At 33.7% G+C, this 15,198-nt stretch overlaps 1 protein-coding gene and 1 long non-coding RNA gene across 4 annotated transcripts; both read right to left on the bottom strand.

The window, feature by feature from the left end:
• Positions 1–2,144: 2,144 nt before the first annotated feature.
• LOC125671233 (peroxiredoxin-like 2C) lies at positions 2,145–9,582 on the bottom strand. 3 transcript variants are annotated; one of them, XM_048906764.2, is made up of 8 exons: positions 9,477–9,582; positions 8,265–8,493; positions 8,059–8,095; positions 7,886–7,917; positions 5,705–5,758; positions 5,214–5,325; positions 3,112–3,234; positions 2,145–2,933 (listed from the first exon to the last, which is right to left on the bottom strand). In XM_048906764.2, the coding sequence occupies exons 2-8, from the start codon at positions 8,472–8,474 to the stop codon at positions 2,806–2,808; spliced, it is 696 nt and encodes a 231-aa protein (XP_048762721.1). In that variant the 5' UTR covers positions 8,475–8,493; positions 9,477–9,582; the 3' UTR covers positions 2,145–2,805. The 3 variants fall into 3 exon arrangements, with proteins under 3 accessions (XP_048762721.1, XP_048762720.1, XP_048762719.1); XM_048906763.2 differs by having other exon boundaries at positions 9,369–9,522; XM_048906762.2 differs by lacking the exon at positions 9,477–9,582 and adding an exon at positions 9,247–9,449.
• Positions 9,583–12,184: 2,602 nt separating this feature from the next.
• LOC125670781 (uncharacterized) lies at positions 12,185–13,089 on the bottom strand. Its single transcript, XR_007368386.2, has 2 exons — positions 12,634–13,089; positions 12,185–12,553 (listed from the first exon to the last, which is right to left on the bottom strand). It is a non-coding gene; the product is annotated as an uncharacterized LOC125670781 (long non-coding RNA).
• Positions 13,090–15,198: the final 2,109 nt, after the last annotated feature.

Here is a 15,198-nt window from a genome sequence, read left to right on the forward strand (position 1 = left end):
CAATAGGGTGGGGTCATATAAGAATCTTCTCATTAACCATTGGGCCAGGAAAGTTTAATTTTACATGGAAACTTCCTTACATTGTGCAGATTCAAGTTTTTATATTCATGGCCCCTGGGGGTAGAGTGGGGCCACAATAGGGAATCAAAGTTTTACATGCGAATATTAGTATATAGGGAAAAGTCTTTATAAATCTTCTTCTCAAGAACCACTAATCCAGAGAAGTTCAGATTTACATGGCAGCTTTCTGATATAGTGCAGATTCATGTTTGTAAAAATCATGCCCCCCCCCCCCCCCCTGGGGTAGGTTATAGGCACAATAGGGGATCAAAATTTTACATGCGAATATATAGGGTTTTTTGTTTTTTTAATATGGGCCAAGGTGACTTAGGCCCCTTATTTTCATACTGCGTTACAATTATCACATCGGGCGTATAGTGGGGCATTCATGTCCTATGGACATATTTCCAGTTTCCTTTACATTCCTGTATTATTGATATACATATATTTTGTATATATTGTATTTGACATACTTCTTGGTGTCTACCTCCATTTCCTCGCTATTTAAGTCGTGTGATGTTTGTATGTTATACAGTGAACAAACTGGTTGATAGGCCTCCACATTGTGATTTCTCTTTGTACCAAAATTCATTAAAATCCCCCAAAGGGTTGAGGAGAAGTTGTGAAGACAAAGTATTTTGAACAGAAAAAATTAAATCCAAGGGCCACAACTCCTTGATAGGCCTCCACATTGTGATTTCTCTTTGTACCAAAATTCATTAAAATCCCCCAAAGGGTTTAGGAGAAGTTCATCTTCGCAAGCCAAGTGTCCGATTCGCTTACGAAGATGGGAGAAGTTGTGAAGACAAAGTATTTTGAACAGAAAAAATTAAGTCCAAGGGCCACAACTCCTTTAAAAAACATCGGACAGCATTCCCCTTGCAATATGCACAGCTCCACATTGTGATCTTTCTTTGTACCAAGTTTCATCAAAATTCCCAAAAGGGTTTAGGAGGAATTGTAAAGACGAAGTTAAACGGACAGACGGACGGACGACAGCCGTATAGCATAATTTTTAAGCAGGCGTATAAAAATGCTTGTACATTAACATGATTAACCATGGCCCTGCTGTTCTTGAAGATTTTTTAAAATGTTTTTTGATCCCCTATTGTGGCCCCATCCTACCTCCACGGGTCATGATTTGAACAAACTTCAATCTGCACTAACCAGGGGTACTTGCACATTAATATGAATATTTATGACCCTGTATTAATTTAAACTCAGGTGCTATTGCAGTTGATAAGCATCCGTCGTCGTCAGTTATCAATTGAACATTTTTAATTTCTTGATAACTACCACTCGAATTCTTTCCAAATTTGGTATGAAGCATTTTGGGGACAAGGGGGACATAAATTGTACATTTCAGGACTTCTGCACCCTTGGGGCCCTAGGGTTGGGACAAAAACTGCCAAAAATTAACCACTTTTCAAAAAGCTCCTTCTCTACAACTGCACATCTTTAAGAAAAATTAAATGCATAGTATTGTAGAGTCAGAAGCCCTCTACCAAAATTGAAAAACTGTTGTAAAAGTTTGGACTACAGGGCAGGGTCAAACTTGGTATATAGTGTACATGTGTATAAGGTCTGAATAACATTTTCTTTAGTGCTATTGATACTAAATATAAACCAAGTCGATATTTAGAAAGACTAGGTAGCCCTTAACCAAAATTGTTCATGACCCCAGGTGTAAGGGTTTTTGGTATCATGGTGGGGCCAAACTTGGTATGAAGCAGGTTGGGGACATCAATTGTAAATTTCAGGATTCCAGCACCCCTGGGGCCTTAGGGATGAGGCAAAAACTGCCAAAATTAACCAATTTTCAAAAATCTTCTTCTCCACAACTGCGCAACTTTAAGAAAATCTAAATGCATAGTGATTGTAAATTTCATGATCCATTGGGTAAAGGTTTTACCCAAGTATGCTTTGTGGCAAATTTGGTTGAAATTAGCCATGTGGTTCTGGAATAGTCAATATGTTAAAAGTTTATGGATGGACTGACAGCAGCTAAAAAGCTCAGATGAGATAAAAAAGTGTATCAAAAACTATGATCAAAACACCTAATAAAATAAGTGTGACTTGCAGGCTCAAAAGTACAAATATTTATTCAGAAAACTAACAGTCATAGATAAATATGTAAAACATTACAAAGGGAGAAAACTCACTATCATTTTTAAAGAAACCGACCAAGTAATTTCATGTTGACCTCTTTATTAAAATGTTTGTAAAATTTGTAAATTCATTTCAAACTTACTGTTACAATGCTCCCAAAGCATTCAAAACTGTTACAAAACAAGATCTGAATCATGTAAACTTCTATGATAAATGCAAAATATGTAAAAAGTTATTTTAGTATGTATCACAATTTAACACACCCTGAATGCAGATTTGATTGATAAATTAAAATCAAAATGTACAATATCATTATAGAAAAATCTGCATATCAAAGTTCCTCTTACAAGGCTTAAATACACACACACATACACATGATTAAATACTAATGAAAAAGTTTTGGAGTTGAAAAGTTTGTTACAATTGCTAACTAAAAACACTGGCTAGGTCACTGAGTAATGAATAAATATTAAAAAATAATGTCTTAAAATAAATAGATCTGTAGTTTCATTCAGAAACATAGTTATAACATAATAAATTGTACTGTTCTTCAGCATGTGATGATGTCAAGACATTACACATGTATTACTAGTTTTAACATGATCTGAACACATAGGTGAATTTTGATTTTCATATTTAAACATCAATGATTGGTTTATCTTTTGGAAAGCTAACTGGCTTGACACCTGCAATCTGTAAAAGTTCATTAATTGGAGTCTGGTCTGTGGAATTTTCACAAATATGCATGAAATGGACCTCCTCATCTACAAAAAAAAAAAAAGAAATAATCAAAAAATCACCAATAACAAATATAGTTTTCAAAATTTCAGGTACAAACAATTTCAAAAGAATGTTTAATTCAAAATTATTCACTGTTTCTGTGCTTCATTCTTTATAACAAAAACTTTTTAAGAGAGAGGTCACCAACTTTGGCTGTCATACCTGGTCCTAGGATGTACTCTGCCCCTTGCTGCCGTACATGACCCTGGTATTCCTGAGACTTCATAGCTCTCCATGTACTACTCAAAATTCCTGATATCATGCCATGTTTAAGGTGCTTGTTCTCTGCAATGAATAAAACCTAGAGAATGTTTTTATGAAAAACAAATGTCTCCTCAGCTCCCCAAATCGGAAGTGCTCCAAAAGAAACCTCCTCCCCTTAATGTACTGCAAGGTATGGAGGAGAAAATCACAAGGAGGAACATAGACATTATGAACTCTGAAAAGCCATATGGGAGAAGTGTTCACAAACTATTTTACACCCTCCACCCCTCAGATACACTATAACTATATCTTTAAGGATAACAATCCTGTTCCTACAATATGCACATATGCAAATGGCATTAAAATATTGTATTTTCAAGTCTATCATATAAGCCATATAGAAGGAGAAGCATTCACAAGCTATATTAACATCCTCCACCCGTCTTAGATCCACTATAACTTTTATGAAAATAATTGGATCCTCCTGTCCCCACAATATGCACATCTACAAAAGGCAATGAAGCATTGCACAAGTTTTCAAGTATATCCAATAAGCCATATAGGAGGAGAAGCATTCCCAAGATTTTGTGACAGACAGAAGGACAGATGGTTAGATGAACAGAAACCTATGTCTCCTCCTGGAAATTTTAACAGGCATTTTGTGACTTATCATAAAATGATTTTCAAATCATTCTCAAAAGAGGATACACTATTAGTTAATAAGTAATCATTAAATAGTAACTTGTAAAATTTTGCATGCAATATATACAGTCATATGTTTTGTAGAATGCTGAAATCAAAAGAAAATGTTGTTTTATTTCTTTCTTTGGGATATGCAGACCCATCATTGTTGCAATGTAATAACATCATAGAAAATTTATGATTAAACCTTAGAATGAATATTCTAAATGTATTTTAAGGTGTCCAATAAATAAATGGGAAATAAATATCAAAAGTGCATAAATACACATGTATAATCAAACTATTGGTTTAAATGCTATAAATTTAATTCATCACCAATTTCATTATGATGCCACACTTTCAAAATCACAAAAGGTAGCACTTTAACTAGAATTAATTGCAGTCATACATGTGCAACACTATCACTAAAGATGAAAATAAAAGATGTGTTTGTGATTAAGGCAGCAAAGTAATTCTGGTACCCAAAGAAAGGTCTTGTCACTAGGAATACACAAGAAAAGCCCTATCACTAACTATTTATAGCCAAGGTTAAAGTTTTTCAAAAGTAGATCAAACTCCAAAGTCAAGGTCATGAAGTAAAAGAATTTGTTATCTAAAGATAGATCTTGTCAAAAGGAATACACATGTGAAATATAAAAGCCATATCACTAAACATTCAAAAGTTATGGCCTAGGTTAAAGTTTTTCAAAAGTACAAGAAAAGAAGGTAACAAGATAAAAATTTTGGTACCAAAAGAAAGGTCTTGTCACAAGGAAAACACATGTGAAATATGAAAGCCCTATCACCATCCATTCAAAAGTTTTGGGCAAGGTTAAAATTTTTGTGGACAAACAGATAAACATACTAACTGACCAAAAACTATATGCCCCCGAATCTCTGATTATGGGGACATTAAAATATGTCAGAAAAACAATGGCCTATCATTTTTAATATAATATCTTCGTAACCACATTCAACTAAATTCTAAGACATAGCTGAGCCTTAGGTCTCCATTTCAAATACCATATACTCATGTAATTTTGACACATTGGAAATGTGGACTTTTTTGGTGAATGAGGAATATTTGTCAAAAAGGAAAATACCAAAATTTCTAATCATATCAATGACACACTTATTAAATGAAAATGTGCCTAAGAAAATGAAGCACTAATATTTCAAACTACATTCTTTAGGAAAATCTGCTAAAATATTCCCAACGAGAAAATTCCGAATATATGGTAGTCTTGCATCAATAGCAGCAATAACTATTAACTAAGAAACAATAATATTACAATATCAGAGAATTTTTTCCACCTGTATGTCATCATTCATATTCCAACTTTACATAGCATACAATTGAGTAAAAACTTGTTTCTTACTTCCTGATCCTTTTCCAAACTGAGGGTTGCTTTTCATACCAAGGACATTGTAGAGTTCCCTCTCAGGGTCGGTATACATTGTATACATATATCCTGTTTCTTTTTTGAATGACTAAACAAAAGACAAACTAAATAACTATATGATCAAAAGTTATTCCAACACAATTTTTTCTTATAATAATCTGGAGTTGATAAAGAATGCCAATACTAGAAACTAAACTTTTGTTGGCCTAAAACTCTTCAATTTTATCAAATATTGTGAAATACATGTACAGTTACTACATTTTCTTATATTCTGTCATCATTTACTTTCTGTAAATCTGTTTCATAGTTTTTAAAAACAGATTACTAGTAATTCATATTTATACACACCACACTGAAATCAATAACATTTAAAATTAAGATGAATTCAAATATCTTAAAATGGATTAAATATTTAAGTTCCTGACTATATTACAAGACATGCAAATGCTTAAATCACACATACGCACCTGTATAAATTTATTGGGAGCAGGACCAATCACAACTATTCTTACACCAGCTTCCTACAAAATTAAGTTTACATGTATTCATTTATATTTTAAAACTAGAACTGGTATCATGGAACCAATACACAGTCTATAACACATAACCAAATTTGAACATTAACATTAATCATGTTTTTGTTTCTGTCGTATGAATACAGTTTAAACTAAGATAGGGCACAACTATAAATAGGGCCTTAAACTTGACAACTCAAAGCACATAATCAACAGCTAATATGTTTTACGTTATGACCATTGAGATAAGCAGAGACCTTTAACATCTTGCAACATGAGTTTAGACATTTAATCAGCCTCTTCATTTAACACGGAAAATAGAACACAGTCAATGTAAACAGTGCATTGTGACGTTATATTAGCTGCAATGGTTCTTCTTTCAAACCAAGCAATTATCAACAAGCTTGTCTGGAATTCAAAAACATTTATATTTCCAAACAATTTATTTATTTTTTCCACGGGGTTGTCAAAGAAGTATATCTCTGTGCGGTGACATTTTCCCAGACGTATTATGGGTAATCCCCATCATTTTTTAGCTGATGAAGAGCAAATCATGTCACTCAAATGTGTAATCATTGGAGTAAGCTCATCACATCACTTTGCGATGCTGGCTTCGGTTGCTATTACATTTATAACAAATGAAATAATCCAATTTCCTTTGTGGGATCAATACGCAAGTTCCGAGTTACCCAAAAGTTATTTCCCTTTGTCAAACTCTTTCGCATTTTATGACATATGGTGGGTACACAATGTATACATAATATCGTAGACTGGCATTGTACATAACGATTACGTATGATAAATGTAATAAAAGCGTAACTTTTGTTTATATCAGTCACTGGTATGCATATTCTGGCCATATCAAGCATAACTTGTTTGAATAAGCTGCTACCAGTCCTGACATCACGCCACCTGTCATATAAGACCCGTGGTCGAGTGTATAACACCTGTGTACGGAGCGCTATGCTCCATGCCAGTGAGACCTGGGCACTGACCAAGCCAAATCTTCATCGCCTACTACGCAATGACAGGGCCATGATAAGACAGATCTGTAACATCAAGCCTGAAGATATGGTCACTGTAAGTTCAACTGAATTGCTGGGGCGGCTTGGCATCGACGACCTCGACCTCATCTTAAGGGAAAGGAGACTCCGCTGGTATGGCCACGTTGTCAGATCCAGCAGTGCAGTCAAGTGCGCTTTAAATATACAAGTTCCTGGTCGGCCAATGCTATCTTGGAGAGAGTTGACGGAGAAAGATCGTAGAGAATGGAAGCTCTCAACTGTTGACCCTCAAGACCGGAAAGAATGGAGATCTGAGGTGAGATCTGCCATGCATGCAGCCAGCCAGATACCTGGAAGGGGGCCCACTAGTGTGGACACTACCCGTGATACTGCACGGAAATAAAAAGGAACCGACAACAACAACAACATCAAATTGGCTATTGAATCATTATTCGTTTCCTCTTCTACATGAGTGACGCTTTTATCAAAGAAAGATGGCAATTAACAATATCTGTTTGAGCCATTTTGTTATCCAATACTCATAAACTCACTAAAGTTGCCTTTTCCCTGAGATAGGATGGTCTCAGAAACTCTGGATATCATCTTTTAAGAAATAATACAACAATAGTAATTAGCAAATGTACCCACTGTCATCATATTTTACGTCATAATTTACGGAAGAGTTCGACAAAGGGAAATAACTCTTGGGGAACTCGGAACTTCCGTATTAGCACAAGTCAATGTTTTCCCTATATAATCTCAACAACTGTTCAGGTAATATCAAACAAATGTAAATGCGAGGTATAGGCTAAATTTTTTTACAATGCTGCCCCATACAGGGACAATACAAGAACAATGCAAAGCTCTCACATATAAGTTAAATGGTTTGAAATATTAAGGTATGATGTGAAGGTCAGTGGCGTAGCTAGGTTTGAAATATTTGGAAGCGGGAGGTCTGGGGGGCTGCTGAGGACATTTTTCATAATATGTGTAAAATATTTCAAAATATTTGTAAGCACGTGCATATGAACAGTGCTACAGTGTAGCTACGCCACTGAAGGTTATGTTGTCAAAGAAAGTATTTTTAATTCATATCACGTGCCTAAGAAAATGAACAATAAATACATACCTGTAAAAATTCTAATGGTACCTTTGCTAAATCTGATTAGAAAGAAAAGATATACATATTATACCATGCACATAAAATACTCAAAAATATCAATGACAAATAAAAAAACCTTTTTACTTCTAAAATAAAAACAAACTGAAGTTGAGATTCTGATTATAGTTGAATTGACATACCTTCAATGTAGTCTTTACAAATAAAGCACAGGAAATGCTGTAATAGATTGATACAAGTCATTTTATCTTATACTAGCGATTAATTTCAAAATAAAATATATTCGGCCAGTGCAGGAGTCAGGGACACACAACCCCTATCTAAGTTCTCAATTAAGATATTGTATATACAAAGTATAAGCGTAAAAAATAACAAAAAAATAACATACCCTTGAGAATATAACTATCGTTTTCTGATGTTTATAGATATCTCCGAATTTTATTTTGTTTCCTCCTTCATCCAAGACAAACATGTCCCTTGCTTTCGAAAAGTTGAATTTAAAGTCAGACGGTTCTGGTCTTTCTCCCCTAGACATTTCTAAATGATTTATTTCGTCTGCTGTGATTTCAGTTCCGTCTTTTTCTTCTGTCTTAGACATTTTGAAGACAAACGTGTTCCTTCAAGCAAGTCAAAACTAACTTGTTTGCTATTGATACGAATTCAATGTTAAATAGACGCTTCTGTATAAAGCATTTCGTTGACCCCTTAATAATATTCGAAACGTACATGGAATCAGTATCCGAGATAAATAAATACATAGCTGTCAAATATATAAAACATCTATAAATTGTCAATGTTGTACCCAGTATGTCATTGTGCATAGAAACTCTATCCGGAACGTAAGTTTGGTTCGCTTTACGTGAGTTTGTTCGACAGATTGATAACTTCTTCATAACAAATTATTAATTTGTTATAGCAAATTATCAATCTGTTATAACAAATAATTTATTTGTTATTTCAAATTGCTAATTTGTTATAAAAGATTATAAATTTGAGGGTGCGGAAAGGGGGGGGGGGGGTAGTCCTTTACCGTCCAAAATTGTAAATTTCATGATCCTAGGGCCGGATAAGGGTTTGATCTCAGGGTGGTGTCAAAATCATTATAATGATTTGAAGGACTTCAAATTTGAATATATATTTAGGAATAGCAGAAAAAAATGTATAAAAAATCTGGTGAATTTTATAGGACTGAAACGAGCTGCCCTCTTCACGATACGACGCGTATTGCATTTACTTATGCCGTGCGATTCAATACTTTCAATTGATACGATACAATTTACAGAAGAAACCAATAATAACATTGAAGAAAAAATTCATTACCAAAATTCTAAATCATAATTATAAAGCAAAATGTTTCTGAACTGCCAAACCGTAAGATGTCTGTTGGCTCTGTTTAAACCACAAGAGCGCAGAGCTCAGACCAGGACTATATAATGATGTAGCGGATTGTGTAGCAGCTGATTGACATTCCATCTACACTCCTGATACCAACCATTTCTCCAAGAGGGAACAACATCACCTTCCTTGTGCCGTATGTTAGGACTACAGTTTACCAGAAATCATTTTTTTCCAGATGGGATTAGGATTTGGAACTCTTTACCATCTGAGACTGTCAATGCAACATCTTTAGACAGCTTCTAGTGCCAGATCCAGTCCATCAGTATCCGACCATAGACAACCTGGATTTTAAACTTTTAAATGCACTTGTGAATATTTATATTAATCACATGTCTTAAGTGCATTTAAAAGTTTAAAATCCAAGTTGTCTATGGTCGGATACTGATCCTTACTGGTCCTTGCACCACACGGTACGAAAATACACTTGAAGTGGCAAAGTACCATACAGGAAGAAGAAGTACATTAAATAAGTACAGGCCGAGCCTGATTTATTTTACTGAACTTGACCCCTTTGTAATAAACGTATCGAACCGAAAATCGAGGCAATGAATCGAACATTGAATCGAGCGTTTATATTGAGCAGTATCGATATTTCGGTGAATCGTTTCAGCCCTAGAATTTTGCAACCCCAGGGTTTTAACTCTAGGATAAATTAGTCATATCGTTTAATGTTAATACATATTACGTGAAGGCTTTCATCAGTGTATGTACTTTTGAGGGCATTGAAGTTTTAGGAACACATCTCGTTTTATACTGCTGCTGAATAATAGAATTTAGCTTAGATATTCAGAATCGGATTTTTTTTTCTAGATTTCGTACTTATTGGGACTAGTGATACTTTTAACTAGTACTCAGGTGACCGATAAGATCTGTGGGCCTATTGTTTTCTGTATTTGTAAATTGTTTCTTTTGTCTGTCAAAACACAATAGGAACGACATCGAATACGTATATCCGGTGCAATCAATTTGATGCAGATTAGTGGTGAAAAAGGAAAAACGAAAGGAGTTATAAAAAAGAAGTATAAGAACATCCCCATTAAACCTTTCTCCCCCTTCCACCCCTACCTTCCCCTCCCTCTCACCCTGTCCGCCCCCTCCAATTTGTTATTTCAAATTACTAATTTGTTAAAACAATATACAAATTCTTACTTTGTTCTTTCAAATTTTAGTATTTAGATATTTCAAATGATCAGTTTGTTATTTCAAGTAATCAAATTGTTATTCAAATTAGAGATTTAACAAGAGGCCCATGGACCTTTTCGATAACAGCATTAGTCAAAAGTATCACTAGACTATGAAATCGAAACTAATTTTCCTGGTTGCATATTTAAGCTAAATTCTATTTATATAATATTTATCTTTTGCAGATTAGCTCAGACTCAGGAGATCGTTAAGGCCCACGAACCTCTTGTTTTGCTTTATTGCCATTTTAATAACTACAGTGAATTATTGTGACTTATAAAGCCTTCTAGTTCATGATGCTAGATCTGATATTGAGCATATAACTTTCAGTTTGCAGGAAACTCATTTTGAAAATGTATGAATGTTTTTCATTGAATTTTTTTTGGACTGGTGGTAATTCATTTTTTTTCTTTAAGAATTATTTATGAATGATTTATACATGTACTTGCAACATTTGAAATTATAATTTGCAAAATATGACACTTTGTAATTTTAGACCTTTGTATCAAGACTTTTTATTATGTTGTTTTGCTTGTAGTGCTGTTAAAAACGGATAATGCATTTTGGATTATTTAAATTCAGTACATGTAAATTCTTCCCTATGTCTCCTGTGAGAGAGTTTAAAATGCAAATGAATTAATCTGCATGTACAAATATATTATAATAGAGATTAAAAAAAGCAATTAAGGTATTCCATGTATAATGAAAGGATAATGAACAATTTTGAAGAATTTAGATCAACATAAATGTTTATTGTTAAATAATGATGAAAGTGAAGCAGATGAAATTCACATGAATGGTAAATGATTAGAAGCTGACCTTTTTGCACTTACGACTTTTTGGAAGAGTTGTCTGCCCTTTGTAAAAATAAGAAAAATCTAATTTTCTAAAAATGTGTGTGGTCAATGATTAATTTTATTTCATATTTTCACTAAGAGAGAGTGTTTGTAACTTTCTACCAAGAGATTTGTATGAAAATATAATTTCTTTTTAAAATATTGTAATAAAACATGCTTTTCTCATATACTTCAATGTTAAATTCTAGATGAAATAAATCAAGCAGTAATCAAAATTTTGAAAATTCCTATGGTGGATTACTTTTATTTGATGAACCCTTCAAAATGATACCATGATTACAAAAATCCCACCATCCATTTATTAGATATGAAATATGGTCATTGTACATTGAATACCTTAATATTTTTATAACAAATCATCAATTTGTTTTAACATATCAATAATTTGTTTTAACAAATCAATAATTTGTTATAACAAATTAGTAATTTGAAATAACAAATCAATAATTTGTTATAACATAATGATAATTTGTTAAAACAAATTACATACTTAATAATTTGTTATATTTACATTTGACAATGCACTTCCTTAAATGACAGTACTAATGCTCTTGACATTCAATTTCTTGTAACATGAAGTTGGCAACGTGATTAGTCTTTTCTTGCGTATGAATACAATCACCGCTTCAAAAGTAAGTTTCTGTACTGTCACATGGCTTCTTGCTTATGCAATGCAATGGCGGATTTAGACCCACCCATCTACCCCCTTTTCGCCACAAATTTAAAAAGTAGAAACAGTGCAAGTAAAATTTCAGAATGGCAACTAAAATGGCTGAGTATTTTGGTTAATACTTGACTTTCACACGTGCCCCCTTTCGTAAACCCTGGATCCGACAGTGCAATGACATCGTAACAGAAACAAACACAGGAAGATATTTATACAGAGTTTATTTTGTAAACAAACAAGAATTTCATCAATTCATAATACAGAAACATTAAACATATCGTTCAGTTGTTTCACTTTAAACAGTTTTAAATACCGTCTGCAAAATTGTATGCCTAAACTGCAACTTCTGCATGGCGAATTCATAAAATAACTGAGATATTGGAAGCGAAAAAATGTAGGCAGAGTTATAAGCCTATTTACTTTATGATGATGATAAGTAAACCTGTTGTTTCCTGGCAACTGCCATCACGGCTATGACCTGCTGTTTCCTGGCATGATCATAAGCGAGGCCGGTTTCGAGGCTCGAACAATTATGTTCATGTCAAGGTACCGGTGCGAGTCTTCATTAAAATCCTACAACAGAAATCTCCCAAGTGAAGAAAAACTCTGGCAGTTCGTTTTTATTTTCTCTTTCACACATTGACGCAACCTACCTGCATTTCGTCTAAATCTGTCCTACTGTCTCGGAGCGTCTCCAACTGAACATGGCTAGTACAACCGCGAGTCCTAACGATGAACATGCCGTTGTTTCAATCCAAAAACCTGACTAAGAGCTAAGCTTTAACATGACCCATCATATCCTCCATCAATTCTTTCAGATCCTTTGAATTTCTGTCGAAATCTGTGTTCAACAATTGCGTTTTCAACTTAGTAGGCTAGACTAACGCCAGTTTCTCCATCGCTGATTGCGACCAAATCACATCACGGATGTAGTATACTCCGCTCTTCTAGTCTTCATTTCAGTTGACTTTACGCTCAAAATGACCTTTATTTTACACCTGTTTCGTCTGTTTTAAACATTCTAAATTAAACATCTATATTTTATATTCTCTTAGATATTGTTCCTAATTATTTATTCGATAAAACTCTAACGAACTATATTTTGTGTAGTACGATCGTTATTTCGGTCATCTGCTACATAATCATGGAAGCAAGGTAAGAACACAAATCAAAATAGAAAATATGATTATAAGAAATAAGATATCATTTTTGAAAATGAAGCAACTCTTCGGGCGTTATAGGATTTGATCACGTGACCAACTTCATGTCATATCCCAATAACACTAAAAAATGATATCTTATTTCCTAACCGAATAACAAATTAATAATTTGTTATGATAAATTACTAATTTGTAATAACAAATTGCCAACTTATTATAAAAGATTATCAATTTGTTATTACAAATTATCAATCTGTTCGAACAAATTATTAATTTGTTATAACAAACTAAAAATAAAAAGATACGTGTATTGCTGCGGCCCTAATACGCTTCCGTCCATCAGAGACGTATATAATATATATGTCACTGGTTTCAGTCATCATGTGGTTTTAATGATTTTAAAGCAACACAAACTGTAACTTTCTGTATTTTTTCAACAATCCAATTATACACCACATAACACCTATCGGTATAACTAATATAATTCCCAAGATCTGAAGAAAACTTCAGCAAAATAAACAAGGGAATATTGTTTGAGAGCACACCTACAATGATCGTTTCGTATAAACCGCCATTGCATCGTACACACGGACAAGGGAACGAAGATTGCCGAACATAATCGGGTTGCTGAGACCAAGGCATATACAAATACGGAAACTGACGTGGGTAACTACACGTTTCGTTTATTTTAAAATATTACATTATTTCATGAATGGCAAAAAGTACTCTAAGTGTAAGAAAGTAATAATCACGCAAATGTGCCACTGAAAGGAAATTTTGGTAGTGAATTTGCTATTTAAAAATGGCATGAACTGGTGACCTTCGAGGTCAATGCACATCGGAGATTACGAGCAGGAATTACTGACAGGATGACAATAATTCATGAATCGACATTTTCTGCTAATTTGACGGGTCTGCTGCTTCAGATTCACTCTGATTCTATGAATGTATATATATTCAATCACACATATGATAAATAGTTGTTCTTTTATTTTTCAATTTATTTACCGAAATCTTACTCTTACTCTCCCAATAATAAAACATACCATCGAACTTGAATCTGGGTATAATAATTCTTTCGAAGTGTTTCACATAAACAATACAAGTTTTTACGGTCATTCTTCGAACAGGAAAATACTGTATTATAAAATTCATTTAATTTTAATTGATGAAATAAATGTTCTAAATGAAATGAAAATACATCGAATTTTTCTTTCAATTTACATTCATGAAAACGGTGATGGATCGTCACGATTTGACTCAAGTAATATTCGTTACTTTACTAGAATCAAGTATAATACATAAATAATCATATATAGTAAATATATAATCATACAGTAAACATATAAATGCGGTACAATTTCTGACTTTGTCTTCTGTAGATTAAGCTTTGCATCTGAGACAACATATGCATGTACATGTAACATTGAAAAGTGCAAATTTTAAATCAGCAAAGACTAGTGCTAAATTTATCTCCCTTTCGACGTTACACATCATACTTTACAACTAGCCTCGTTTAACCAGAAGCTCAGCTGTTTCCGTAAACCCCATAATTGAAATTTATTCCCAACTTTCAGCCATTTTGGAAGGTGTTCTTACTAACCAATCAGATTCAATACCAGGATTTTGGTAAACCTCGTTCCAATCAATGTCGCAACATTACCACCTTTGCTGGTTGGAGTACACGAAAAGAGCCGAGCGTCTGGTTAAGGGGGTACTCTACATCGTCATAATGGCTGACTTCCTTTTATAACATGGATGAAAATATAAATATCATCAATACTTGCCTATTCATCTAAAAAAAGAATCATTGCCTGGCTGAGTAGATCAGTAGGTTAGGACGTCGACTGCTGAACTGTAGATCGCGGGTTCGAGTCTAGCAGGGGTTTGAATTTTCTCAGATTGCTTTCAACTAAAACTGCGGTGTTTTTTTTTACTATATAAAGTAGATTTGAAAGTTTTCGATTTCAAAATATTTTTTGTACATATCCTCCACTTTTTATCCATATCAAATTCTCTGGTGTAGCATACATCCCTAAACGAATTTGCAAATATGTC

Source organism: Ostrea edulis, chromosome 4, assembly GCF_947568905.1.
Source record: "Ostrea edulis chromosome 4, xbOstEdul1.1, whole genome shotgun sequence".
NCBI lineage: Eukaryota > Metazoa > Mollusca > Bivalvia > Ostreida > Ostreidae > Ostrea > Ostrea edulis.

What these genes read in the sequence shown, in the direction of transcription:
- LOC125671233 (XM_048906764.2), bottom strand. Translation starts at nt 8,474, where the DNA reads ATGTCTAAGACAGAAGAAAAAGACGGAACTGAAATCACAGCAGACGAA. An exon ending in TACCATTAGAATTTTTACAG is followed by an intron (nt 5,759 to 7,885) that starts GTATGTATTTAT and finishes TTAATTTTGTAG; the next exon opens with GAAGCTGGTGTAAGAATAGT. An exon ending in CTCCCAATAAATTTATACAG is followed by an intron (nt 5,326 to 5,704) that starts GTGCGTATGTGT and finishes TCTTTTGTTTAG; the next exon opens with TCATTCAAAAAAGAAACAGG.